Source organism: Narcine bancroftii, chromosome 2 (genome assembly GCF_036971445.1).
Source record: "Narcine bancroftii isolate sNarBan1 chromosome 2, sNarBan1.hap1, whole genome shotgun sequence".
Classification (NCBI taxonomy): domain Eukaryota; kingdom Metazoa; phylum Chordata; class Chondrichthyes; order Torpediniformes; family Narcinidae; genus Narcine; species Narcine bancroftii.
The window spans coordinates 229,470,139-229,496,737 of NC_091470.1; the positions used below are offsets into that span (position 1 = coordinate 229,470,139).

Below are 26,599 nucleotides of genomic sequence, written 5' to 3' on the forward strand. Positions count from 1 at the left end.
AACCCATCCCAAGGCTCCAAACCCAATCCTTGAAAGATCTTTATCAGCACTTGAGCCCAGACTTTTCCATTTGCACCTGCATTTGAAACACTTTCCAAAGCTGTTCCATTGTGTCTGCAAAATTACAGGGCCTGAATGTCCAGCTTCAGCAAAGCTCTTGCATTTTAAATGAGATGTGAAGTGTATCTTTGAGAAGTGACCTACACTAAGCCCCCACAATCTATCTCTTTTAAAGATATATTTATATAAAAGTCGTAACAGTCCAATATTTGCCAATTTTTATATTCCGTTCCATTAACCCCAGCTGTCCAGACAATGCAGGTCTTGACAACCTCCATTCGGGCATCCTCACTGACTCTTTCGCCAGTCCCCACACCAACCTCAACCACCACAAAGATGTAACCTCTGCTCCAAGATCCCACTGCCTTTTCACCCTCACCACAACTCCATACTCCATTCTATCCCTTCACACCTCTCCCTTGAGCTTCCCTTTCTTCCCACTCCCCAGCTCTCTGACCCTCTCATCTCCGCTCCTCCTCCGCCCCTCTCTGACTCCACCCCCAACTTCCTCCCCCAACTCTGACTCCCATCCAACCCTGCAACTTCACATCTGTCCTGCCCCGACAAGGACAAGATTCCCCTTGTCCTTGCCTACAATCCTCAACATCCAACATATCCTCCGCAATTTCCACCTCCAGACACACCTTCCACTCCCCGTTTTCCGCAGGTACTGCTCCCTCTGTTCATCCCTTCCCACTAATCACCCTGTGACTGCAGGAAATGCTACAGTTGCAGCCATACCTCTTCCCTCACCACCATTCAGGGTCAAAACAGTCCTTCCAAGCAACACTTCACGTGAATCTGCAGAGGTCACCTACTGCATCCAGTGCACCTGTTGCAACCTACTCTACAGAGGAAAGAATTGGCGCACTCTGGGAAATCATTGTGTACCTTTGTACCATCTGCTGCAAAGGGGGGGTAAAACTACTCAGCAGCCAAGCATTTCAATTCTACAACCCATTCCCATACCAACATATCTGGTCTCAGGCACTACCACACTAACACCACCTGCAAATTGGAGGAACAATCTTATATTTCATCTAAGCACTCTCCAACCAGATGGCATTTATCAACTTCTGTTTCCATTAGAACTCTTCCCTATCTCTCATGATTCCCTCTGTCTCCTTTCCTCTCAACCCTGTTCCCTCTCCATCAATTCTCATCTGTTTTATATTCTGCACTCCCATGGATACCGACTTTATTGTTTAACTAAAATACATCTTATCATTTTAATGTCTTGAGACATTTTTCTGAGAATTAGTACTCAACATCACTGTTGCTTCTTGTTAAAACTTCCTTGAATTGACATCTAAGGTAACTAATATCAGAAAACAACTAAATGTCCATACTTTGCAGGCAAATTTCAAGGTCAATGACATCTCAATATGTAAAAGTTGTGCATTTAACTGCAAGTCAACTGACATCTCAAATGCATGATTGTTTCATGATATGCTTTTCTTTCTTTAACACATTTCCTCAAAAGTAACAGATTAAATTTGTGACCATTCTGATTAAACCAGTTTTGTAATGACAACTTCAGAAAAAGGAAACCTCAATCTGCAAAATAGGCACTCAAAATGAATTCCTTGGGATATAACTGCACACAGTATGAAAGCTGTAAAATGACACCATTCTATTAGCTGAAGTTTTTCTGCCTCAAACTCTGCTAATCATAGTTGTGAAGCCCCAATCCATCATAAAATACTAGCTGTAAACAGATACCAAAGCCTTTACCTGAGAACAGGGTTCAGGGCTAACACAACACAGTTACTGAGCAACTATGAAGTCTACACAACTATTCTGATAATTAATTCTCACCCAAATTATATAACCAACATATTTTTGACATCTTATTTCTCAACAGAAGCTACAAACTCCCTACTATTTGTATCCAAAATCTTCCAAGTTGTCCCAAGTACCTATTTTCTGCAGCAGTTTAATTTTTGCTCAAATGTGCTGCAGGATATGCATTCAGGTATTTATGGAGGACAAATCCAATGAAGCATGCATTACAGGATTAATTTTAAATATAAAAATTCATGCACTTGCATTAAATCAAAGTTCATATGTTCAACTATCTTACAATGGAATATTTGAACTGAAATTTTCACCATGGATTGAACATGATTAATTTTCCAATTTTAATGGCCATACAAACTCAGTTCTACTATTCAATTGACTTCATCTCAAATATGCTTCTTTGGGATAGAACTGCCAACATAAAAATAGATGCACTGAAAAGAAGGGAGAGCATAATGTAACCCATGGGTCTCAGACAGGTTTGGAGCAAGATGAGATAGAAAATAGCTTTACCAGCAGTGCAATGTGGAGAGAAATCAGTTTGCAAGATATAGCAGAAACAATGAAATATGATTTATAAAATATCAACTTTACTTTGTTAAAGATGAATGTACATCTCAGCTCATGGTAAACTGTCTCATTTACCATTTTAAATATTGCAGTGAAGTATGAAGAAGTCTATCAATGTTCTGCAGTAATTCACTGACATAACAGCGATGTATATCAAGATTACAAGTGCAAATCTTTTTTTTTAAATTTTTTATTTTTCACACCATAAATCACATTAGCCATGATATACACTATTTCTTTTTCACACATATACAGTGACTTTACAAGTGCAAATCTTTAATATGAATTTGATGGCGCTTGAATTCAAATGTATTACGACACATTTCACAACTATCAAATATAGCAAGTAATCAAATCCGCCAATAAAAATCTCATTATTTTGCCACAGCAATAATCTTAATTTTTTCAAAATATCAACTTGGTTATTCAGAGAGCACTCCGTTTAAAATAGGTTTAATTATAAAATTAACCTATTATCAAGTGATCAGTGTTCCATTTTATTCAAACCAACACTTGAGAACATTCTTTTAAACATGTGTCAATTTCAAAACCAAAAAATATCAGAAGTAGCAATTTGGTAAAAATGTCCATCATACTGGATCAGAGGAATCAAAAGGCATAGATTTGTCTATTTTAAAGTACACAGATTAAAACATTAGAAATTCAAGTTTTCCCCAAACATTTAAACTTAAAAATGCCTGATAAATAATTTTTTCTTTCACATTATTTTGTTGCAAACACAATTGCTCAGTAATAGCATTAGCTTTGTTAGGAATTATGGATGATATACCTGCAACCAAATTTATTTCTCTGCCTGTAAAACTACCTAATACAAACATACCCAGTTGAACTGGGTACAAATTCTATTTTTGAAACCAAATGACCAGATGATACTTGATAATCTACTTTCAGGCAATGGAAAAGCAAATAAAACTAAAAGAAATCACAGCTGCATGTTCATATTTTTGACTGCTACAATTTGCTCTTATTTAAAAAAAGTTCTAACATTCTTTAATGGAAAACAATTCCAAAGAATTTGCAAAAGACCAATGGTGTTTCTAACCATTTTTCAGAAGACTTTACTAAACATTGCAAAAGGGTAAATTAAAATATAGATAACTTACACTGAAGCAACTGGGCCAAAATTCACTAATTCAAACTTTGTGATTTTTTTTAATATGAGCAAAAGTCCATGATGAATTATAAAATACAGATTGGAGGTTGATAAGAGATTAGTAGCTATGATCAGCAAATAAACATGCAACCAAATATGAATGACTCATAATGATTGACATTTGATTTAGCAAATTTCATGGGACATAGGGCAAGTTTTATAATCTAAAAGATGCATTAGAATTGCAAAACCCCACATTTTAAAGGGGACAAACCATAATTTGACAAAATGCAATAATTTTTTTTTGGATAAGCAGAAAAAGCTGTTTCAAATGCGAGAAATCCTGATAGTGAACCGCATATGGAGTCAAAGGCTTAGCCAAGGCATCAAAATTGTGTATCAAGTTTAATCAGAGGAAAAACATCCATTAGAGCAGGACTGGGACATGAACTGAACAATTTAGCACCAGTAATGCAAAAGGATTTGAATATACTAGTTTTAAAAATCAGGATTCTACCCATGTTTTTTGGCAAGTTCTGTATGCATCACACCAGAAAATAACCATATCTGACACACCACTACTGCAGATGTTTTAAATTACACATTCAACTGAATAGATGTAATTTACTTTTTTTCTTTGATTTTCTGGCTATTTCACTGCTGCATTAGATCAATTTAAAATCTGATTTGATTAAAGTAATGTTGTCATTTTTCCTCAAGTGCAGTAAAGTATGCAATGCATCAATGGTTTCTAATACTGTTCTATGTTGCATATCCTTTATTGACCTGTGTAATCATTAAAAAAACTCAATCCAATGAATTCTATATGCAATTCTTTTGGGATCACTGTAACTAAACCATATTTGTACTAAGTAATGCAACACAGCATATTTATTTCATCCCTATTTTTATCCTTGATACAATCTTTTCAGAAGGTAGCAGCCCTCCATTAATTGCCTTATTAATGTGGCAGCAAGAATCAGTTAATTATGTACTATCAATGTGTTAATGCCCTCTTTCTTCCCTCTCCACAACTATGAACACCAAGGGCAACTCGGGTCTAATTTTTTCCCCAAGGACGCACAGCATGCATGGCAAAAACAAGCTACAAAATAATCCATAATTTTTTAAAAATCACAAGGTTGCATCTTTAATGGCCCTTATTTTAGATTCCAAACAATGCTGAATGACAGATTTTTTTAAAAGTTTTTTTAATATATACCAAAAGTCTGCACTCGCAGTGATTGAAGTAAAAATACAATGCTGGATTTTATTAAATTATGCTCAGGTCATTAATCGTGATTTTCAATCCAAATTATACTTCAAACATGGACTTATTGAAATCCATTGTTAACGGTCTCAGAGCCCCATAATTTTGGACATTAATATAACGCTTCACACCTTGGTGATCGAAGCATGCATTTCAAGTTTATTTATTGCAAATATAATCAATTATTTTACAATTATGTGAATGAAATAAATGGCAAAGATGAGCAACCATAAAATAACTCGGATGGAAAAGTTTTAGCAACATTATGATTTAAAGAAAATGGAATTCCTTCATGTCCATCAGAATCAACATCTAAAGAGACTGGTCGTCATTATGAGGAACAGAACATTCACATCCCGAGTCGGGGGGGGGGGGGGGGGTCAGAAACAATCATTCTGCAAATGACGCATCGACTTGCACAAATTCGCTCCTCAATCACCGCGGGATGGGCCCAACACTCTCGACTTCACCATCACTCAAATATTGCACAGACATGTGCTTCGTGCGTCATGCCCCAATAAAAAGAGCTAATTTGAGCTCTTCCCCGCACCAACCCCGACCCAATCCCGGGCCTCTGCGCTGAGAACAAGAGGCAGACATCAAGCCATTGTGTTCCAGTTCCTCACTGCAAAGAGGCCAGAGCTACTCTTTCTCCCCCCCCCCCCACGCCCCCCCCCCAATAAAAACCTCCCACCTTCGAGGCCGCTTTGTCTCGATAACTTTTCGGCTCAGCCACACCAGGCCCGGCGGAGATGGACTCGGATTAAACCACCGCCTTTCTTTCCTTTGCCCCCGAACAGGCCCTAGGCCCTGCAATGCTCACCTGTCGTTGAGCTGATCCTCGGTGCCCGGGAGCGGATGCACCACGAAGTGAATGGATGTCATCGTCGGCTGGAAGGGGAGAGTCTCCAGCCGACTCGCGCACCACTAGCCGAGGTTGGAGGAGGAGAGGAGGAGAGGGGGATGGGGGGGATGGGGGGGGTGGGGGGGGGGGAAGAGAGAGGCAGGAGGAGGTGTCTGGGGAGTGAGGGGAGGGAAACCAAATAAATAAACCAAGAATTTTTAAGAAGTTAATTCCTTCGATTATTTTTGAACCCCAAACGTTTATAATTAGACAGCTTATTTTTTTTCTTGGACACCCGCCGCTTCAACCAGCAGCCACCGCCATCTTACTGGAGATGAGCTCTTACAATAAAATCCGTTTTGCTATTGGCTGCGCTCGCTCAGCCGGCTGGCGGATATAACGAGCTGTACCATTGGTCACCGCAGAAGGCGAGGGTAGGACAAAAGCATTGGGTACAAGTCAGGTGACGCGTGACCGACCACGTGATTTCAGGTCAGCCGGGGGCCATTGTAGGAAGTGCGCACGTGACAGGTGAGCCTTAAATAGCCATTTAATCCCTTTCTTCTGCCAAATTTGACTTACTCTGTCAAATTCTAACGTGTTGAAATGCTCGCTGATCATCCAATGAGCTATTGAAAAGAACGATTTTAAATTATTTAAATGAGAAAATAAGTTTTTGATATCCTTTGCAGAATTATGGCCCATGCTTCAGTTTTCTCTTTCCTCTTGACCCCAATTTATGCAGTTTCTCCCCCTTTATGTAAAAATTCAATAAATTGACAGTTTTATCAAGTATTCACCATGTTTTTGAAGCCCTCCTCCAGGTTTTGATTCATCATCCTATATTTTATGGCTGATGTTCATCGGGGTACTTCTTTGATGACGAGGCCCTTTTATAGAGAAAAAAAGGTGAATGTAAATACAGAGATTCTCCATCTTTACATCATTGCACTTGCCTCCATAAAAGACCTAAAGGCAGATGGACTGCTCAGATATGCTTCCATCCGCCTTGGGAGGTACGCTTGGAGGTGGTGTGAAGTCGCTCCACCTCCTCCATAAAAGGAATGCCACTGAAAGCGGCTACAAAGCTGAGGATGTCGCGATGACACAGTCAGCCCGCGACCCAGGAACCACCACCCAGGGCTCCCGTAGTGATTGGTGCTGGGGATGGCTCGTGGTGCCGCAGCCCAGCGTGCTCCTGGTTATGGAGGGGCAGAGGGATATCCATTCACTTCGTGGTGCATCCGCTCCCGGGCACCGAGCTCAGCCTTAGTTCTAGTGTTGGTCACGTTTTAATAAAATACCTGAGAGAACATTAAAAAACAGCAGAAAATCAGACCGATTACAGAAGTGAAATGAATACCAATTTCAAGTAAAAAACTTAAAGATCATGGTAATTGTGATAATAAAATGCTGTTATTCAAGAATAAATGGCACACTGGAGAGTTGATCTCATATTTGATATCACTTGTTTCTGAACAATTTGTTAATCTTAATTTAACAGGATGTTGTTATTGAAGCTTCCAGCACCATTTTGGTGTAATTCTGTGACCTAAGGAGTTTCCAGTTGTTCTTGCCCCAAGGGTATGCCTCAAGCTCCCTCCTACCACCCAGAAATGTCCTCTTCCCATTCCCCCTCTGCCCTCGCTCCTTCACCAAGGTCATTGAGACCAAGGAGCAGGAGGGCAACGAAGAGCCGGAAATGGATGTGCAAGGTGAGGGGGAGTGGAGGGAGTTAGGCCCAAAGAGCGTGGAGGCCCAGCAGGGGCAAGGCGATTTGGAACCCACTGAGCCGCCAAGGCCAGAGGGTGAAGGGACCTGATTGCTGAGCTCCACTGTCCAGAAGAAAAAAGTAGAGAACTGAGCCAGTGCTGAGGAGGTGGTGGTGCTGGAGGGAGAGAAGTCGAGGGGACGCCCGGGAGAGGCCAATCCCAAACAGCAGCAAGAGCTGGGCCCGAGGGAGGAGCAGGTGATGGGAAGCCCACTGGGCTCAGCCAGAAGCCAAGCTGGTGCAGAGAGACCAGATGACAGGAAGCCCCCACTCCAGCAGCCAAGCTGTTGTAGATGATTGGAAGCAGCCCAACAGCAGCCGAGCCAGGCTAGAAGGAGGCAAACAACGTGGTAAAGCCCGGCAGGGTGAGCCTTGGACTGCTGAGGAGTGGACACGAAGAAGCAGAGCCGGGGAGACCAATGGATGAAAGAAGGGAGAGAAGAACCAGGTTCAGCTTGCCGGAAAGGCAGCGTCAGGTAGAAGAGGTGGAAGAATGTGCCTCAGGTATAATAATGAGAACCTCTTTTTTTAATGCGGATCACTGGCTGTCTTTGTAACCCATAATCCCCCACGCAACTGGAACTGCTCTTTCAGTACCAGTGCCAGGGAAACGCAGAGTGGTTCCAGCTGCAGAGGTGGGGGTTTAATGGGTAACGAAGACGGCCAGTGTTCCCGCGTTGAGCCACTGCTGCCGCAAAGTGCCGGAGCAGCCCCGAAGCAGCTCGGTGAGGTGCCGGAGCGGCACTCCGGTGAGCTCCAGCAGCACAGCACCGTTGAAAGTTAGTAAATTTTAACAGGGGTGGAGGGGACGCAATTTCAATGCATGCCATAGGCCGCTTTCCCTTCTCGGCTTGTGTGTTTGATGTCATGGTGGTGAGCAGTGCTTCTGCTCCACTTGCCCCACCTCCTTCAGCTCTGGAAGCCAGCTGCTGACTCCACTGCGCATAAAGGGACCACCAAGGCCAGAGGGTGAAGCTCCAAGAAAAGTGCAGAGAACAAAACAAAGGCTCTACATCACCTTTGTTGACCTCACCAAAGCCTTTGACACCGTGAGCAGGAAAGGGCTTTGGCAAATACTAGAGCGCCTTGGATGCCCCCCCAAGTTCCTCAACATGGTTATCCAACTGCACGAAAACCAACAAGGTCGGGTCAGATACAGCAATGAGCTCTCTGAACCCTTCTCCATTAACAATGGCGTGAAGCAAGGCTGTGTCCTCGCACCAACCCTCTTTTCAATCTTCTTCAGCATGATGCTGAAACAAGCCATGAAAGACCTCAACAATGAAGACGGTGTTTACATCCGGTACCGCACGGATGGCAATCTCTTCAATCTGAAGCGCCTGCAAGCTCACACCAAGACACAAGAGCAACTTGTCCGTGAACCACTCTTTGCAGACAATGCCGCTTTAGTTGCCCATTCACAGCCAGCTCTCCAGCGCATGATTTCCTGTTTTGCGAAAATTGCCAAAATGTTTGGCCTGGAAGTCAGCCTGAAGAAAACTGAGGTCCTCCATCAGCCAGCTCCCCACCATGACCACCAGTCCCCCCACATCTCCATCGGGCACACAGAACTCAAAACGGTCAACCAGTTTACCTACCTCGGCTGCACCATTTCATCTGATACAAGGATCGACAAAGAGATAGACAACAGACTCGCCGAGGCAAATAGCACCTTTGAAAGACTACACAAAAGAGTCTGGAAAAACAACCACCTGAAGAAACACACAAATGTCAGCGTGTACAGAACCGTTGTCATACCCACGCTCCTGTTCGGCTCTGAATCATGGGTCCTCTACCGGCATCACCTACGGCTCCTAGAACGCTTCCATCAGTGCTGTCTCCGCTCCATCCTCAACATTCATTGGAATGACTTCATCACCAACATCGAAGTACTCGAGCTGGCAGAATGCTGCTGAAGACCCAACTGCGCTGGGTGGGTCACGTCTCCAGAATGGAGGACCATCGCCTTCCCGAGATCATGTTCTATGGCGAGCTCTCCACTGGCCACCGAGACAGAGGTGCACCAAAGAAGAGGTACAAGGACTGCTTAAAGAAATCTCTTGGTGCCTGCCACATTGACCACCGCCAGTGGGCTGATATCGCCTCCAAACGTGCATCTTGGCGCCTAACAGTTCGGCGGGCAGCAACCTCCTTTGAAGAAGACCGCAGAGCCCACCTCACTGACAAAAGACAAAGGAGAAAAAACCCAACACCCAACCCCAACCAACCAATTTTTCCTTGCAACCGCTGCAACCATGCCTGCCTGTCCCGCATCGGACTTGTCAGTCACCAACGAGCCTGCAACAGACGTGGACATACCCCCCCATAAATCTTCGTCCGCGAAGTCAAGCCAAAGAAAAAAGAAAAAAAAAAGGACCACAGGATCTGCCTTATAGATTGTCACCATTAAAAGTTAAGATATTTTTTTTCACTTGAGCCGGCTATAAAAAGGACTATAGAAAGGGTTTCTGCCTCTACAAACCGTGAGCGTAGTGTTTTCCAGAGACCAATTCAGGATCACTGCAGTCTCCTGACCACCACGCTGTCATGATCTACCTGGATCGTTGTCTGAAGAAGGCATAAAAAATCATTGAGCTCCTCTTCTACCTGCACACAGCATCTTTCAGCTGCTCCCATCGGGCAAGAGGTTCAGGAGAATCAGAGCCAGCACCAGGCTAAGGAACAGCTTTTTCCCACAGGCAGTGAGAATAGTGAATGATCAAAGGAACTGCTCACACTAACCATTCGAGACTCCCATATTCATGAAACAATATTTATTTATTTGTATAGATGAAAACTTGTCCTGCAATTGTATTGTTTGTCTGTATGTGTGTTATGTCTAGTTGTGTGTCTGCATTTGTGTACTGAGGACCGGAGAAAGCTATTTGTCAGGTTGTACTTGTACAATCAGATAACAATAAACTTGAACCTCATAACACTTTTGAAGAGCTCCCTCATTCAAAGAATGCTTCCAGTCTTTTCTGTTCACATTATTTATTCTAATTTGTTATCCTTCTCGTAATCCTCTTTCATAATCTGTAGTAGTCTCACATTTTTAAAGATTTTCTGAAATGAATGTACATTAAGTCAAATACTTAATAACCTGCTCAAAGTATCATGCAGTGATTCATATTTGAAATCTTTGTTAACTCGATGTAACAATTTTCTTTTCCATCTCATGTGAATCCTGAAATAAAGACCCTAAAGTGTTTGCTACTTATGATGGTAATTATGAGGCTTATAACTCTTCACTCTACCACTGTTCCTCCTCTCAAAAGTGGGAATCCTTTTTGGTACAAATTCAGATTCAACAGAGCTGAAAAACATGATATTATCCTCAATTTTCTTCCAACTTTTTAAGAATAATCAGAAAGATCCCAAATTGCCCAGGCATTATGTCTTTCCATAGCTTCAGTAATTAAATGATATTCTCTGTTCAGCATTAAAAATATAATTTATCTCACTCAACCAGCTTATAGTTCACCTCTTCTCAAAAATTCTTATCATTAGTAGAGAGCATAGCGAAATGGTAATTTAATATATCGTAACAGTAATAGTTTTTGGGAAATAAATTGGTAAAAGTTTGTTAGAATAGGTCACATACAAACACTTTAAAACACATCTTATTTAAAATACTGGAGCTCTGCCCCATGCTAGACATATCGGGTCCAAAGCTTTTGCAAGAGCTTAATGAATCCACTAATGGATTGTTTACAAAAGGCAACAGATGAAAGATCTTGTTGGAGCCACAGATTGGCTGGAAGAGAACTTCTTGTTCTAAGAGGGTCATGTGGTTTTGCATGCAGAGAGAGTCAAACAGGCTTCAGCCAGCAAGAGCTGCTGGGACTGGAACAGAGCAAGCTGGCAAGTTTGTGCAAAGCCCCATTTTGGAAGACGGCCTGGTCAAAGCCCTTGTGGTTCATGCAAGAGGAGAGGACTGGCTGTCTAATGTTTCACTTGGAATAAGGGAAACAAAAAGGAACTCTGTGGTGACCTGAAAGAAAGAGGTTATCACCTGGAGAACCCTGAAGGGGCAAGTTTCATCAGCAAAACACTGAAATGGCTGTTGGAAGTACATCAGTTGTCCCGGAACAACAAATTTCTCTCTGAAAACCAACAAGAACCTTCCTGAGTGATAACCATTTATCTTTCAAGCACCAAAGTCTGGTGAATTTCATAAATGTTAAATTCTGTGCACCGTATAAGAATTGCCTGCAACCAGTAAACTTGGATGAATGAGAAGTGAGATTGGACTATGAACCAAAGAACATTTCTGAACTTACACACATATTACATACACGTGCGCTTAGAATTAGAAGGGAATTAAGTTAGGTTAGTTAAGTCAAAGTTAAAGTTTGATTTTGTTTTTATGTTTAAAGATAATTAAAAGGAACTTTTGTTTAAATAACCATTTGTCTTAGTGAATACCTATTGATTCTGGGTTTTGAGGTCCTCTGGGCTTGTAACAATCTACAGACATCTTCTATAAACCCACTAACTCCACACTCAACTTAACTGTATCCACTTTATCTCCTATAATGATTATATTCCTTTCTCTGTCTCCACCACATCTGCTCCCAGGATGAGGCTTTACATTCCAGGACATCTGAGATTTTCTCCCTCAATAAACATGGATTCCCCTCTATTTCCATTTACACACCTTCATCTGCATCTCCTCTATTTCCCACACATCTGCCTTAGCTGCATCCCCCCCCCCATAGAAACAACAAGGACAGGGTTCCCCTCGTCCTCAACTCCCACCCCACCATCCTCCACATCCAACAAATCACTCCACAATTTCGGTCATATACAACAGGATTTCACTGCCAGACGCACCTTCACCTCTCCTTCCTTCTCCATTTTCCATAGTGATAGCTCTTTCAGCGATTCCCTCATCCACTCATCCCTTCCCATCAATTTCCCACCCCCGTACCTATCCCTGTCTCGACAAAAAAGTGCTACACATACTCACACCTCCTCCCTCACCAATATTCATGGCCACAAACACTTCTAAGTTCTGCTCCTCCTCTGCTATCTTTTTTAAGTTTTGCAATCATGCAATCACTTTAAGTCAAGTTTATTGTCATCTGATTGTACAAGTACAACCGGACGAAACAGTGTTCTCTAATCCTCAGTGCAAAAAAAAAAGGCAGACGTACAACCAGACATGGCATACATTCTTTGGCTTGGCTTCGCAGACGAAGATTTATGGGGGGTATGTCCACGTCTGCTGCAGGCTCGTTGGTGACTGACAAGTCCGATGCGGGACAGACAGGCATGGTTGCAGCGGTTGCAAGGGAAAATTGGTTGGTTGGGGTTGGGTGTTGGGTTTTTCCTCCTTTGTCTTTTGTCAGTGAGGTGGGCTCTGCGGTCTTCTTCAAAGGAGGTTGCTTCCCGCCGAACTGTGAGGCGCCAAGATGCACGGTTGGAGGCGATATCAGCCCACTGGCGGTGGTCAATGTGGCAGGCACCAAGAGATTTCATTAAGCAGTCCTTGTACCTCTTCTTTGGTGCACCTCTGTCTCGGTGGCCAGTGGAGAGCTCGCCATAGAACATGATCTCGGGAAGGCGATGGTCCTCCATTCTGGAGACGTGACCCACCCAGCGCAGTTGGGTCTTCAGCAGCATGGATTCGATGCTTGCGGACTCTGCCAGCTCGAGTACTTCGATGTTGGTGATGAAGTCATTCCAATGAATGTTGAGGATGGAGCGGAGACAGCGCTGATGGAAGCGTTCTAGGAGCCGTAGGTGATGCCGGTAGAGGACTCATGATTCGGAGCCGACAGGAGCGTGGGTATGACAATGGTTCTGTACACGCTGATCTTTGTGTGTTTCTTCAGGTGGTTGTTTTTCCAGACTCTTTTGTGTAGTCTTCCAAAGGTGCTATTTGCCTCGGCGAGTCTGTTGTCTATCTCTTTGTCGATCCTTGTATCAGATGAAAGGGTGCAGCTGAGGTAGGTAAACTGGTTGACCGTTTTGAGTTCTGTGTGCCCGATGGAGATGTGGGGGGGGGGGGGGGGGGCTGGTGGTCATAGCATATATACAGACAAACAATGCATATGCAGGACAAGTATTCAAATATACAAACAAATAAATATTATTTTGTGAATATGAGCATCTCGGCTGGTTAGTGTGATCAGTTCCTTTGGTTGTTCAGCAATCTCATTGTCTGTGGGAAGAAGCTGTTCCTCAGCCTGGTGGGGCTGGCTCTGATCCTCCTGTATCTCTTCCCCGATGGGAGGAGCTGAAAGATGCTGTGTGCAGGGTGGAAGGGGTCCACAATGATTTTGCATGCCCTCTTCAGACTTTTTCTGAGTTGCCATGTCTTAAGCACTCCCTTTACTGCTCAGGAGGTAAAGAATCTGAGTGGTTTGTATGATGCTTCAGAATGTTTCGAAATGGTGCACGGGGATCCATCTACAGTATCTCAAAATAGAGGACCAATGCATTCAGTGTAATGGCTCCCCTTGTCATCTAAGACACATGTTTCATTAGTGCCCCAAAATACAAAGGTTCTGGAGCTGAGTCTTTAAGCACACTATCTGAAAAATTTAAGTCAATTTTCAACCCTTCCCATTGACTGCAATGTTTTGAATCTCCAACAACTCACTAAATTACTTGCAGAAAGATGCAAAGCATTTACACCTCTATTAGCCAAGCATTTAATCTTGTTACACTGCATGTCTGATAGGGATCCTTCTATTACACAATGGATTAAGGATATCAGTGTCTTTATTAAGCTGAAGAAAATCAAGTACACATTAAAAGGGTCCACTGGAAAATGTGTCCATAAATGGCAACCCTTTATGTGTTATTTCTCTGAATTGCAAGTTCTTATGGAGTGAAATACTAACTGTGAGACGGTTTTACCAGTATATTCAGTAATATACACATGATACTGTCAGCAAAGGTACCAAGGTGATGAGACTGGGAGATCCAGGCATTTCTGAGGGTGTATGAGAACATTGTGCGTTGGTTTTTCTGTTAAAAAAGGAAAATAAGAGTGCAATGTACATCTGTATAATGTGTTCAAAGTTGTTTTTGATGCTGTAATGGAGGATTAAAACCATGTACTCAGATGCTTTTTGCTTATGTGGAACTGACGACACTGGGTCCACACGCAGGTCACCTTACTTTCAGAACTAGCAGATGTAATTAAACTCAGCCATGGGGACTTATCTGAAGATACACTTTGAAATGGAATTCCACCGTGAGGCCCAGGGAAAGCAGTTGTCAAATACGACACTCTGAAATTGACGTATTGGTCACAACCTGTCTTGCTCAAGAAGTTTTAATGAGTCCTTGTATCTACGAGATAAACCAGGATATCATAGCATCCTGCTCCATAATAATTAATCTTCTAAATTGTAGAATAGTATGCTCAGCTTTGATTTTGACTGACAAATGTTAGAGGGAGTGGGTGCATGATTAATTGTTTTTGGGGTATAAAAGTCTGTGGTCCTGCTGCTGAAGTTTAGACTCTCCGAGGGGTGGGAACACCCCTTGTCAAGAAGGAAGAACAGCCAGAGTCCGAGCAACGTCCCGGTCGGGGGAGGTGGAGAAGCTGCTACCAGCGCCCTGACAACCTACTACAAGTGTGCAGTTGTTGCCTCGCTTCGGCAGTTGGGACCAGTCCAAGCGTTGATAAGTATAGTTGGGAAGGGCTTGCATATTGTAGTGTGAAATCAGCTTTTGAATTAGTAATAAACATTTGTATAAACTGAACTGCTCTCGGTGTGTGTGTCTATTTTCTTTCGGTAGCTAAAACACTGTGACCAATCTAAAATGAACAAAATGAGAGGTATAAGTTTACCCAAGACAATTGGCGCTGCGAGCAGGATTGGTCTCAAGATGTTTCGCCGAAAGAAAGAGGTGAGCCCTGAGCAGTTCTTGATTCCTGGATGGACTTCCAAAGACGATGGGTTTGGCATGTTGGCCAATACCCTGTCTTTGTTGGGACCACCCATTAGTTGGGATGAGAAGTTAGACTCATCAAGTGCACCTCTGGGAGAGCGGGTTGCCACTCTCCTTCGAGAAAGTAAATTTCCTGATAAAAAGGGAATGCTGACGAATGGTTTTTGGTTGCTGGCCACAGCATTACGCCACTCCGTTCAGCGTGAAGCAGAATTAATTCAAAGAGAAGTAGAATCTCAGTGCAAAAGAAAGCAATTAGAGGAGGAGCTAGAAGTCCTGCGACAATGCTGTTCCATGATGAGCGAGATTGTTCGTACCAGTCAGGACAGAGCCAAAGAATGGGAAGATAAGCATGTCCAAATGATTTGCCGTAATATTAAACTCCGGCAGCAGCTCTGTGCAGATAAGGAAAGGCATGGAGTAGAACCCGATCCATATCGTATTCATGCCATGATAAGGAATGGTGACGATCCTGATGTAATTGAGGATTGGGATGGGAATATCTGGAATGACAATGGTAATAATGCAGATACTCCTCAGCATGTGTCTAACATACTACCCTCTCCATCTGCTGTTCATGCCCGCCCTATAAGGCAGCAGATTTCCCAAACAGACAGAAGGGGGGATGATGTAAGGGTAGAGATGGAAGGGATAGATACCCCGGTTTCCCATGTGGACCCAGGGGAAAATACCCAAACCCCTGCTTATGCTCTATGGCCTACTCCCTCTGTTGGATGGCCTCCACCTCCTCCCCTAGACTGGGTGGAGGACCCTGTGAGCCAAAGTGGGAACAGGGGTCGGAAGGAGTCAATGATCCGTGATTTCTCTGTAAAAGAGCTGGCTGCCATTGGAGATCGATTTAGGCAAAAAGCAGGGGAACATCATCCCCAGCTGCTGAGTCCTCCTGGCCCAGCTGTGCTTTCTGCTCCCACTGCTGCTTCTATCGAGCTGGCTTCTCCTGCTCCAGTTACTCATGATGAGGTAAAACAATGGGTTAAACAGGCTCTTAAAGATAACAATAGCATGTGGTCCTGGAAGCCCCCGAACCCTTCTGAAGCCTGAAGGTGTGGGCAGGATTCCCGTGTCTACTCCATCGAGACACGGCGCACACACGGGGATCCGCGGCCCTACATACCGTTAACAATCCACTGGGGTGGGGGTAATGATCGCCAATACTTGGCTTTGGTCGACACCGGTGCAGAGCACTCGGTGATTCCTGGTAATCCAGACCTCTGGACTGGACCGGCCTTTCGAATAGAGGGGTTGGGAGGAGCGGTCACCCTGGCAAAGGAAATAAAAGTCTGTGCCATGGTGGGTGATAGCCCTTCCCCTGTTTGGTTACATGCCCTGGTGGCTGCTACTGACGAGTGTATCCTGGGTATTAATATGTTGGCCGGTATGGCCCTTAATACTAGCCAAGGGGGATTTGAATTTGGAATTCGAACTATTACAAAAAAACTAGTAGTGGGTCAGGCTAAGTGGGATCCTGTGATGGTGCCAGCCCCCATGAAACCAGTGTGCATTCCACAATATCATCTCCCTGGGGGGCAGGAAGAGATTACTGCCACCATCGATGCTCTGCAAGAAGAAGGGGTAGTGAGGCCCGCAACGTCGCCCTTTAATAGCCCTGTTTGGCCGGTCCAGAAGCCGGACGGCTCCTGGAGAATGACAGTTGATTATCGTTTTTTGAACAAACATGCCCCACCACTTGCTTCAGCAGTTCCGGACATTGTCACTCTTATTGAAAACATTGCTACTGGGAACTCAGGAACATGGTATGCTGTCATTGATCTCGCTAAGGCCTTCTTCAGTATTCTTATAGCTGAGGACTCACAGGATCAGTTCGCCTTTACCTGGAAGGGGCGCCAGTATACTTTCACCCACCTTCCAGTATCGCCTTCCCTCTCAATTCACCATTATATTGATGATGTGGCCTCCTGGAGCCTCTGGCAGAAACAAGAGGGTCGCCGAGTCCCACTAGGATTCTGGTCACGTACCATGCCTGAGGCTGCCACTCGTTATTCTGTTTTTGAACAACAGTTACTAGCCTGTTACTGGGCCCTGCTAGAGACTGAAAGAATGACAGGTGATGCAGATGTTCAATTGCGACCTGCACTTCCTATAATGAATTGGGTCCTGGCTAATGATGCTAATCTAAAGATCCGGCGGGCTCAGCAGTCTTCTATTGTTAAATGGAAGTGGTATATTCAGAGTCGTGCGACCAGAGGGCCTGAAGGGGTGGGCCGCATACACGAACAGGTGGCTTACCATCCTAGGTCAGGAACTCAGTTATCGGAGGAGGGGGATGGTGGCTCCAGTCAGTATGCTGAGTTGAAGGCAGTCACTTTACCACTAGATCCCCATGATCACCCTCTTCGCCTGTTTACTGATTCCTGGGCTTTGGCTAATGGACTTGTGGTATGGATGCCTGATTTGCAAAAGAACAACTGGATGATACATGACCGCCCAGTATGGGGCAAAGAGTTGTGGCAGCTGTTGTGGGATGCTTCCCACCATCGTGAGATAACCGTTTATCACGTTGATGCCCATACCAATATGGCGACTAACATGGCTCAACATAATGCAGTAGCAGATCAGCTTGCCACTATCAGCTGTGCTGATACCGTCCCCCTGGCTCGATGGGCACATGAACAGAGTGGTCATTTGGGGGAGAAGGGATCAGCTATGTGGTCCCGTACACATGCTTTATCCATCCATAAGGATGATGTCCGCATGGTCATATGTACATGCCCAGAATGTCAGCTTGTGAAGTTCCATACCGTTCCACCTGGTCCGCATGGCCGAATAAAACTGGGTGCTCACTCAGCTGCGGTCTGGCAAATTGATTACATAGGCCCCATGCTAGACTGCATGGGTAAATATTACGTCCTAGTAATGGTTGACACCTTTTCGGGCCTGGTTTTTACTTTTCCCACGAAGACGGCTGACCAAGCTAGCACTATCCAAGGACAAAACCATTTGATTTATCGTTATGATGTTCCAGAGGAGATTCACTCTGATAATGGCTCGCACTTCTCCGGGAAAGCAATCTGTGATTGGGCAAATGACAACGGTATTTTATGGGTCCACCATATTCCTTATTACCCGCAGGCTGCCGGGTTAGTTGAACAAATGAACGGCTTACTGAAGGAACAAATTCATTTGTTAACATCACTGGGGACCCAGAAGGGATGGTGCCATGTGCTGCAGCAGGCAGTCGACAATTTGAATCATCGCCCTTTAAAAGGAGGTACACCTTTCCACCGACTTCTTCACGCTCCTGAATTACAGCCTATTCCAGAGGAATAACAGTCAATGCCCCCCATCCCCGAACTAGAGAATGTTGGACAAAAGGTATGGGTGGCACCAACAGGTAGTGGCCCTCCTGTAAAAGGGGAAATAGTGACACCTGCCCAGGGTAACACTCGGTGGGTAGCTATTGAGGGACAGGATGATTTAGTCTGTTTAAACACTGAACGCTTATGGTATCGTGAGTGACATGTGTCAGGCTTCTTTGTTCCAGGTTCTCCATTTTACACTCCTGGTGATCTGGCTTAACAGCTGCTTTGATGCCAGCAATTGGATTTGTAATGTCGAGGACGTTCCAAGGGAGTTCCCAGTGGGAAACACGGTCCGATGCATTACACCAAGGAAGTCCTCGGTCACCAGCCTCAAGTGCAGCTTATATAAATATGTTATTGTTCAGCATGTTTCAAAATCTGTTCGTGAGCTCCAGTATCTGGGTATTGTGGCCAACAAGGATAATTTGAGCCTTGGTTGGAATCCTTTCTCATGGCTAACTGCTACATTTGGGGGAGTGGGCCACACTATCCTCCGTTGGTTGCTCGCGTCATTGCTTATCTTTGTAATTGTTGTTTTGATTTCTCTTTTTTCGCTCCCTCTGTACTCAAATACTGGTTAGGCCTCGCAAATGACAGATTGTGACCAAGGGGTGGAATGTAATGGAGGATTAAAACCATGTACTCAGATGCTTTTTGCTTATGTGGAACTGACGACACTGGGTCCACACGCAGGTCACCTTACTTTCAGAACTAGCAGATGTAATTAAACTCAGCCATGGGGACTTATCTGAAGATACACTTTGAAATGGAATTCCACCGTGAGGCCCAGGGAAAGCAGTTGTCAAATACGACACTCTGAAATTGACGTATTGGTCACAACCTGTCTTGCTCAAGAAGTTTTAATGAGTCCTTGTATCTACGAGATAAACCAGGATATCATAGCATCCTGCTCCATAATAATTAATCTTCTAAATTGTAGAATAGTATGCTCAGCTTTGATTTTGACTGACAAATGTTAGAGGGAGTGGGTGCATGATTAATTGTTTTTGGGGTATAAAAGTCTGTGGTCCTGCTGCTGAAGTTTAGACTCTCCGAGGGGTGGGAACACCCCTTGTCAAGAAGGAAGAACAGCCAGAGTCCGAGCAACGTCCCGGTCGGGGGAGGTGGAGAAGCTGCTACCAGCGCCCTGACAACCTACTACAAGTGTGCAGTTGTTGCCTCGCTTCGGCAGTTGGGACCAGTCCAAGCGTTGATAAGTATAGTTGGGAAGGGCTTGCATATTGTAGTGTGAAATCAGCTTTTGAATTAGTAATAAACATTTGTATAAACTGAACTGCTCTCGGTGTGTGTGTCTATTTTCTTTCGGTAGCTAAAACACTGTGACCAATCTAAAATGAACAAAATGAGAGGTATAAGTTTACCCAAGACAGATGCTCAATAAATATATTTGGAAAAATAGAATGTTTTCCTTCATATTTCCTTTAATATTCCATATTTCACTCTTAACCTTGATCTTTATTGACATAAATACATATGGGATTATGATGCATTTTGAATATTCTGTCTGAATACATATTGTTTTCTTTTCCAATGTGGGTTAAAACTCAGGCTACATTTATAGACTGTTTCCAATACTGTAGTGGGCTGCACTGATCCACAAGCAAACTGGGTCATGGAGGTGCAGGCTTGCACTGGGCTGACATCACAATGGTCTGGGTGGAGGGGGGGGGGGGTAAAGGATCATGGGAGTCATGCTGATAAGCTCTCGGACAGTTCCAATAAAGTCACAGTTTCTGTGGGTTTTTTTTCTTTCGATTGCTGCACAGCACACCAACCACAATACCAAATTTACCTGTAAAATTCATTGAAGCTAAACATTGAAGAAAAACTTTTAAAAAGCAAGAGAAGATAACTAAAAAATATGAGATATGGAAAGCTTGCCAAGAATATAAAGGAAGATCGTAAAAGCTTCTTTAGATGTGTGAAGAGGAAAAAAAATTAGTTAAGATCAAAGTTGGGCCCTTCAAGACAGAAATGGGTGAAATTATTATGGAGAACAAGGAAATGGCAGAAGAGCTGAACAGGTACACTTCAGATCTGTCTTCACTAGGGAAGACACAAACCATCTCCTAGATATAGTGGACAAAGGGTAACAGAAGGATATTCACATTAGGTAGAACACGGTGTTTGGTAGACTGATGGGGCTGATAAATCCCCAGGGCCTGATGGTCTGCATCCCAGGGTACTTAAGGAGGTGGCTCAAGAAATCGTGGATGCATTGGTAATCATTTTCCAATGGTCTATCGATTCAGGATCAATTCCTGCATATTGGAGGGTAGCTAATGTTGTCCCATTTTTTAAAAAAAGGAGGGAGAGAGAAATAGCCTGGCATCAGTGGTGAGAAAGATGCTGGAGTTATTATAAAAGATGAAATAGCGGCACATTTGGATAGCAATAACAGGATTGGTCTGAGTCAGCATGAATTTACGAAGAGGAAATTATGTTTAACTAATCTGGAAATTTTTGAGAATGTAACTATGAAAATGGACAAGAGAGAGCCAATGGATGTAGTGTACCTGGACTTTAAGAATGCCTTTGATAACGTCCCACATAGGAGATTAGTGGACAAAATTAGAGCACATGATATTGGTGGTAAGGTACTGACATGGATAGAAAATTGGTTAACAGGCAAAGAACAAAGAGTAGGCATTAACGGGTCCGTTTTGGACTGGAAGGCAATGACTAGTGGGGCACTAATGTATATTTACAATGTACATTAATGATTTGGATGAAGGGATTAAAAGTTACATTAGCAAATTTGCAGATGACACAAAACTGGGTGGCAGTGTGAAATGTAAGGATGATGTTATGAGAATGCAGGGTGACTTGGACATGTTGGGTGAGTGGGCAGATGCAGTTTAATGTGCATAAATGTGAGGTTATCCTTTTTTTGGTGGCAAGAACAGGAAGGCAGATTACTATCTGAATGGTGTCAGGTTAGGAAAAGGGGAAGTACAATGAGATCTAGGTGTTGTCACTAAAAGTAAGCATGCAGGTACAGCAGGCAGTGAAGAAAGCTAATCACACGTTGGCCTTCATAGCAAGGGGAGTTGAATATAGAAGCAAAGACGTCTTTCTACAGTTGTATAGGGCCCTGGTGAGGCCATACCTGAAGTATTGTGTGCAGTTTTGGTCTCAAGTTTGAGGAAGGACATTTTAGCTATTGAGGGAATGCAACGTTGGTTCAAGAGGTTAATTCCCGGGATGGCAGGACTGTCATATATTGCAAGATTTGAGCGACTGGGCTTGTATACACTGGAATTTAGAAGGATGACAGGAGACCTGATTAAAACATAAAAGATTATTAAGGGATTGGAAACACTAGAGGCAGGAAACATTCCCAATGTTGGGGGAGTCCAGAACCAGAGGCCACAGTTTCAGAATAAGGAGTAGGCCATTTATGAGTTTGTTACGAGCCCAGTGAACTCGAAAACCCAGCAGCAGTAGAAATTCACCAAGACAATGGTTACTTGAACAAAAGTTGCTTTTAATTTTTTTAAACATAATAACAAGATCAATTTTTAACTTATTACTATTAACTTAACCTAATTTAATCCCCTTCTAATTCTAAGCACACATTTATGTGATGTATATATGTTCAGGAAAGTTGTCTGTTTCACTGTTCAATCATTCTCTTTTCACTTCTCTAAGTTCACCTGTATGAGGCAATTCTCATACTGAGCACAGAATTTAACATTTATGAATCTTCACCAGGCTCTGGAGCTTAATTTAAATGGTTACCGCTCAGGAAGGTTCTTGTTGATTTCATTTAGATACTTGTTGCTTGTTGGAAACAAACAAACTGATTTCCTCCAATCAATCACTTCATTGTCTTGCCCCATCAGGGGTTTTCCAAATGATAACCCTCTTCTTCCAGGTCACCACAGAGTTCCTTTTGTTTCCCTTCTTTCAGGAAAAACACTATAGCCAGCCATTTCCACTTGTAAGGACTACAAAGGTTTTGAACAGGCTGAACTCAGAACTCACAACCTGACTTCAAAATGAGGTTTTTTCAACAAGTGTGGCAGATTGCCATTTTGCAGCCTCAACTTCTACTATAGAACTGACCTCTCTCTCCAAAGGAGAAATCACTTGTTTGTTTATTCTCTCTCTGCTTGTTAAAACTACATGACTTCTTCCAGGGCTCCAAATCCAATAGTCGAAAGATTTTATCAGCATCCTGAGCCTGGACATAATCAACATTATGTTCCATTTGCACCTCCTTGTGAAGGTTTTTTCCGAAGCAGTTCCATTGTCTCTGTAAAGCCAACCGGTGCAACAATGTCTCACTTCAACAAAGCTCTTGCATTTTAAATGAGATGTCTTTTGTGGTTACTCGTGAAGTACAACCCACACTACCTCCACATCGATCTCTAACATATCCTGTAACAGAATGGAGTTGAGAAACCCAGAGAGTTGAGGATTTGTGGAATGCTCTGTCTCAGAAGGCAGTGGAGGCCAATTCTCTGAATGCTTTCAAGGAAGAGGTAGATAGAGTTCTTAAACATAGCAGAGTCAAGGGATATGAGGAGAAGGTGGGGAAGGGGTACTGATTGTGGATGAAATCTGGGTAGTATTTTAATTTGTTGATCAGTAAAATATAAGAATCCCAGCAAACATGACTATAAGTACATTTAATATGTTCAGATGGAATGCATTGTATCCTTACAAAATATCTCCCATGAAGCCTGCAATCTTTTTTTTCCAAAAATAGACCATTCTCAATAAATTATTTACAAAATAGAAAACCGTTCAACCTCTTCTCACACTCATAGTGTCAATCATATCTATACATTCCTATTCATGTACATTGTAAGGAGTTTGTATGTTCTCCCCTTGTTGGCATGGGTTTTCTCCATGGGCTCTGGTTTCCTCTCACCGTTCAAAACGTACCAGGGTTGTAAGTCAATTGGGTATAATTGGGTGGCTCAGGTTCATGAGCCGAAAGGGCCTGTTATTGTGCTCTATGTCTAAATTTAATTTTTTTTTAAATTAAAAATGTTTAACTTAATTTGTCATCCCGTGGCACCTTATTACTTTTTCCTCCTCTGTTGTTTGAGGAACTTCCCTCAGTTTCAGCTCCTCAATGCCCAGCAATGGAAGAACTCAAGACTGTGGGCCTTTCCCACAGCACCCTCCCTCTACAATCAGTCTTATCTGCAAGTGCAATCCTGATATTCCTGTTGACTGCCTCTGTTTCTCATCCCACTTGTCTTCTGACCCATTGTTCTGTACACTCACAAACCTGAGCAACAGAACCTAATTTTTATGTCTGGGCATGTTGCATTTCTTGCAAAAGGTTAGCAGAGGAAAGGAAGGTCAAAAGGCTTTATTTACTGCTCCTAGTTTTTTTAATTTCTGTATACTTAGAATAATGTACCACTGCATTATGGCAGTTTCAGGAACAGAAATTCACAATTATGGAATTCACAAATCACTAAAAAAAATGAGATGAAGAATAAAACATTGTGAGAAAAAAACAAAATATACACAAAATGTGATAGAAATAACAAATTTTCTAAATTTTTGTCAAGAGTTCGTATGATAAATGTTTGGTGTTTTAGAAATGTTGTCTTATAAAGTGTTCAAAACAAGAAAGCAGAAATAGATAAGAAGGAAAGGTAATGATGGAGAAACGGAAAGGGAAGATAAACAAAGTATAAAATGGCTACGCTGAACTATATGACTTTAAATATTAACGGAATACATAACCAAATTAAAAGTAAGAAACTGCTAAATTTACTCAAAAAAGAAAAAAATTGATATAGAATTTGTGCAAGAAACACATTTAACTGAATTGGAGCTCAAGAAATTAAAGAGAGATTGGGTAGGACACGTAACAGCAGCATCGTATAATTCAAAAGCAAGAGGAGTAGCTATATTAATTAGTAAAAATGTGCCATTTAAAATAGAAGAGGAAATAATAGATCCAGCAGGGAGATATGTAATGATAAAATGTCAGATATATTCAGAGTTTTGGAATCTACTCAATGTATATTCACCTAACGAAGAAGATCAAAAGTTTATGCAAGATATTTTTTTGAAGATAGCAGATACACAAGGGAACATAGGAGGGGATTTCAACCTGAATTTGGACTCAAATATGGACAAAACTGGGAAAAAAAATTAACAGAAAGAACAAAGTAACCAAATTTATAATTAAATCGATGCAAGAAATGCAACTTTTGGATATATGGAGGAAACAACACCCAAAGGAAAAGGAATATTCATATTACTCGGCAAGACATAAAACATACTCAAGAATAGACCTATTTTTGTTATCAGCTTGTATGCAAGATAGAGTAAGAAAAACAGAATATAAAGCTAGAATATTATCGGACCATTCACCCTTAATATTGACAATAAAGTTAGAGGACATCCCTCCAAAAATGTATAGATGGAGATTAACCCCCATGTTACTCAAAAGGCAGGATTTTAGAGAATTTATTGAAAGACAAATTAAAATGTATTTTGAAATAAATACGAAATCAGTGAAAGATAAGATTATACTATGGGATGCAATGAAAGCATTCATTAGAGGGCAAATAATAAGTTATGTAACCAAGATGAAAAAGGACTATAATCAGGAAACAGAGCAGTTGGAGAGGGAAATAGTAAATATAGAAAAAGAATTAGCAATGAAGGAAGATACAACTAAAAGAAGAGAATTGGCAGATAAAAAAATAAAATATGAAACACTACAAACATATAAGGTGGAGAAGAATATAATGAAGACAAAACAGAAATATTATGAACTAGGTGAAAAAACGCACAAAATTCTAGCATGGCCGCTTAAGACAGAACAAGCTAGGAAAATGGTATTGGCATCAAGAAAAAAAGACAAACAAATCACATATAATCCAAAGGAGATCAAGGAAAACTTTAGAGAATTCTATGAACAATTATACCAAACTGAAAACGAAGGGAAAGAAGGGAAAATAGATGAATTTCTAACTAAAATTGAACTACCAAAACTACAAATAGAGGAACAAAATAAATTAACAGAGCCATTTGGAATAGTAGAAATACAAGAGATAATAAAAAAAATTACCAAATAATAAGACACCAGGAGAGGATGGATTCCCAATAGAATTCTATAAAACATTTAAAGATTTATTAATTCCGCCCCTCCTGGAAGTAATCAACCAGATTGATAAAACACAAAGCTTACCAGATTCATGTAAAACACCAATAATTACAGTAATAGTAAAGCAAGGGAAAGATCCACTCACACCAGCGTCATATAGACCAATATCTTTACTTAACACAGATTATAAGATAATAGCTAAACTATTAGCAAACAGATTAGCAGAGCATGTACCGAAAATGGTAAATCTAGACCAAACTGGATTTATTAAAAAAAGACGCACAACAGACAATATTTGTAAATTTATTAACTTAATTCATGCAGTAGAAGGGAGTAAAGCGCCAACAGTAGCAGTTGCTTTAGATGCAGAGAAGGCCTTTGACAGAGTAGAATGGAATTATTTGTTCAAAGTTTTGCAAAAATTCAGTTTACCAGAGAAGTATATTAATTGGATTCTTTGGCTTGGCTTCGCGGACGAAGATTTATGGAGGGGGTAAATGTCCACGTCAGCTGCAGGCTCGTTTGTGGCTGACAAGTCCGATGCGGGACAGGCAGACATGGTTGCAGCGGTTGCAGGGGAAAATTGGTGGGTTGGGTGTTGGGTTTTTCCTCCTTTGCCTTTTGTCAGTGAGGTGGGCTCTGCGGTATTCTTCAAAGGAGGTTGCTGCCCGCCAAACTGTGAGGCGCCAAGATGCACGGTTTGAGGCAATATCAGCCCACTGGCGGTGGTCAATGTGGCAGGCACCAAGAGATTTCTTTAGGCAGTCCTTGTACCTTTTCTTTGGTGCACCTCTGTCACGGTGGCCA

General features: G+C 42.4%; 1 protein-coding gene and 1 long non-coding RNA gene across 22 annotated transcripts in view; one reads left to right on the top strand and one right to left on the bottom strand.

Annotated features, from left to right (window-relative positions):
- Positions 1 to 6,011, bottom strand: part of ubr5 (ubiquitin protein ligase E3 component n-recognin 5) — a 165,403-nt gene extending 159,392 nt beyond the window's left edge. For all 18 annotated transcript variants that reach the window (XM_069920472.1, XM_069920480.1, XM_069920471.1 and 15 more), the window contains exon 1: positions 5,638 to 6,011. In XM_069920472.1, coding sequence (XP_069776573.1) covers positions 5,638 to 5,699 — 62 coding nt within the window. In that variant the 5' untranslated portion in view covers positions 5,700 to 6,011. The remainder of the gene's footprint in view (positions 1 to 5,637) is intronic.
- A 98-nt stretch (positions 6,012 to 6,109) lies between these two features.
- The window catches only part of LOC138752622 (uncharacterized), a 45,816-nt gene continuing 25,326 nt past the window's right edge, over positions 6,110 to 26,599 (top strand). For 2 of the 4 annotated variants that reach the window (XR_011350773.1, XR_011350774.1), the window contains exon 1: positions 6,110 to 6,189. This is a non-coding gene — a long non-coding RNA (uncharacterized lncRNA). Of the gene's footprint in view, positions 6,190 to 20,423; positions 20,730 to 26,599 lie in introns of those variants that run through there. The other 2 variants (XR_011350775.1, XR_011350776.1) reach the window with 2 other exon arrangements.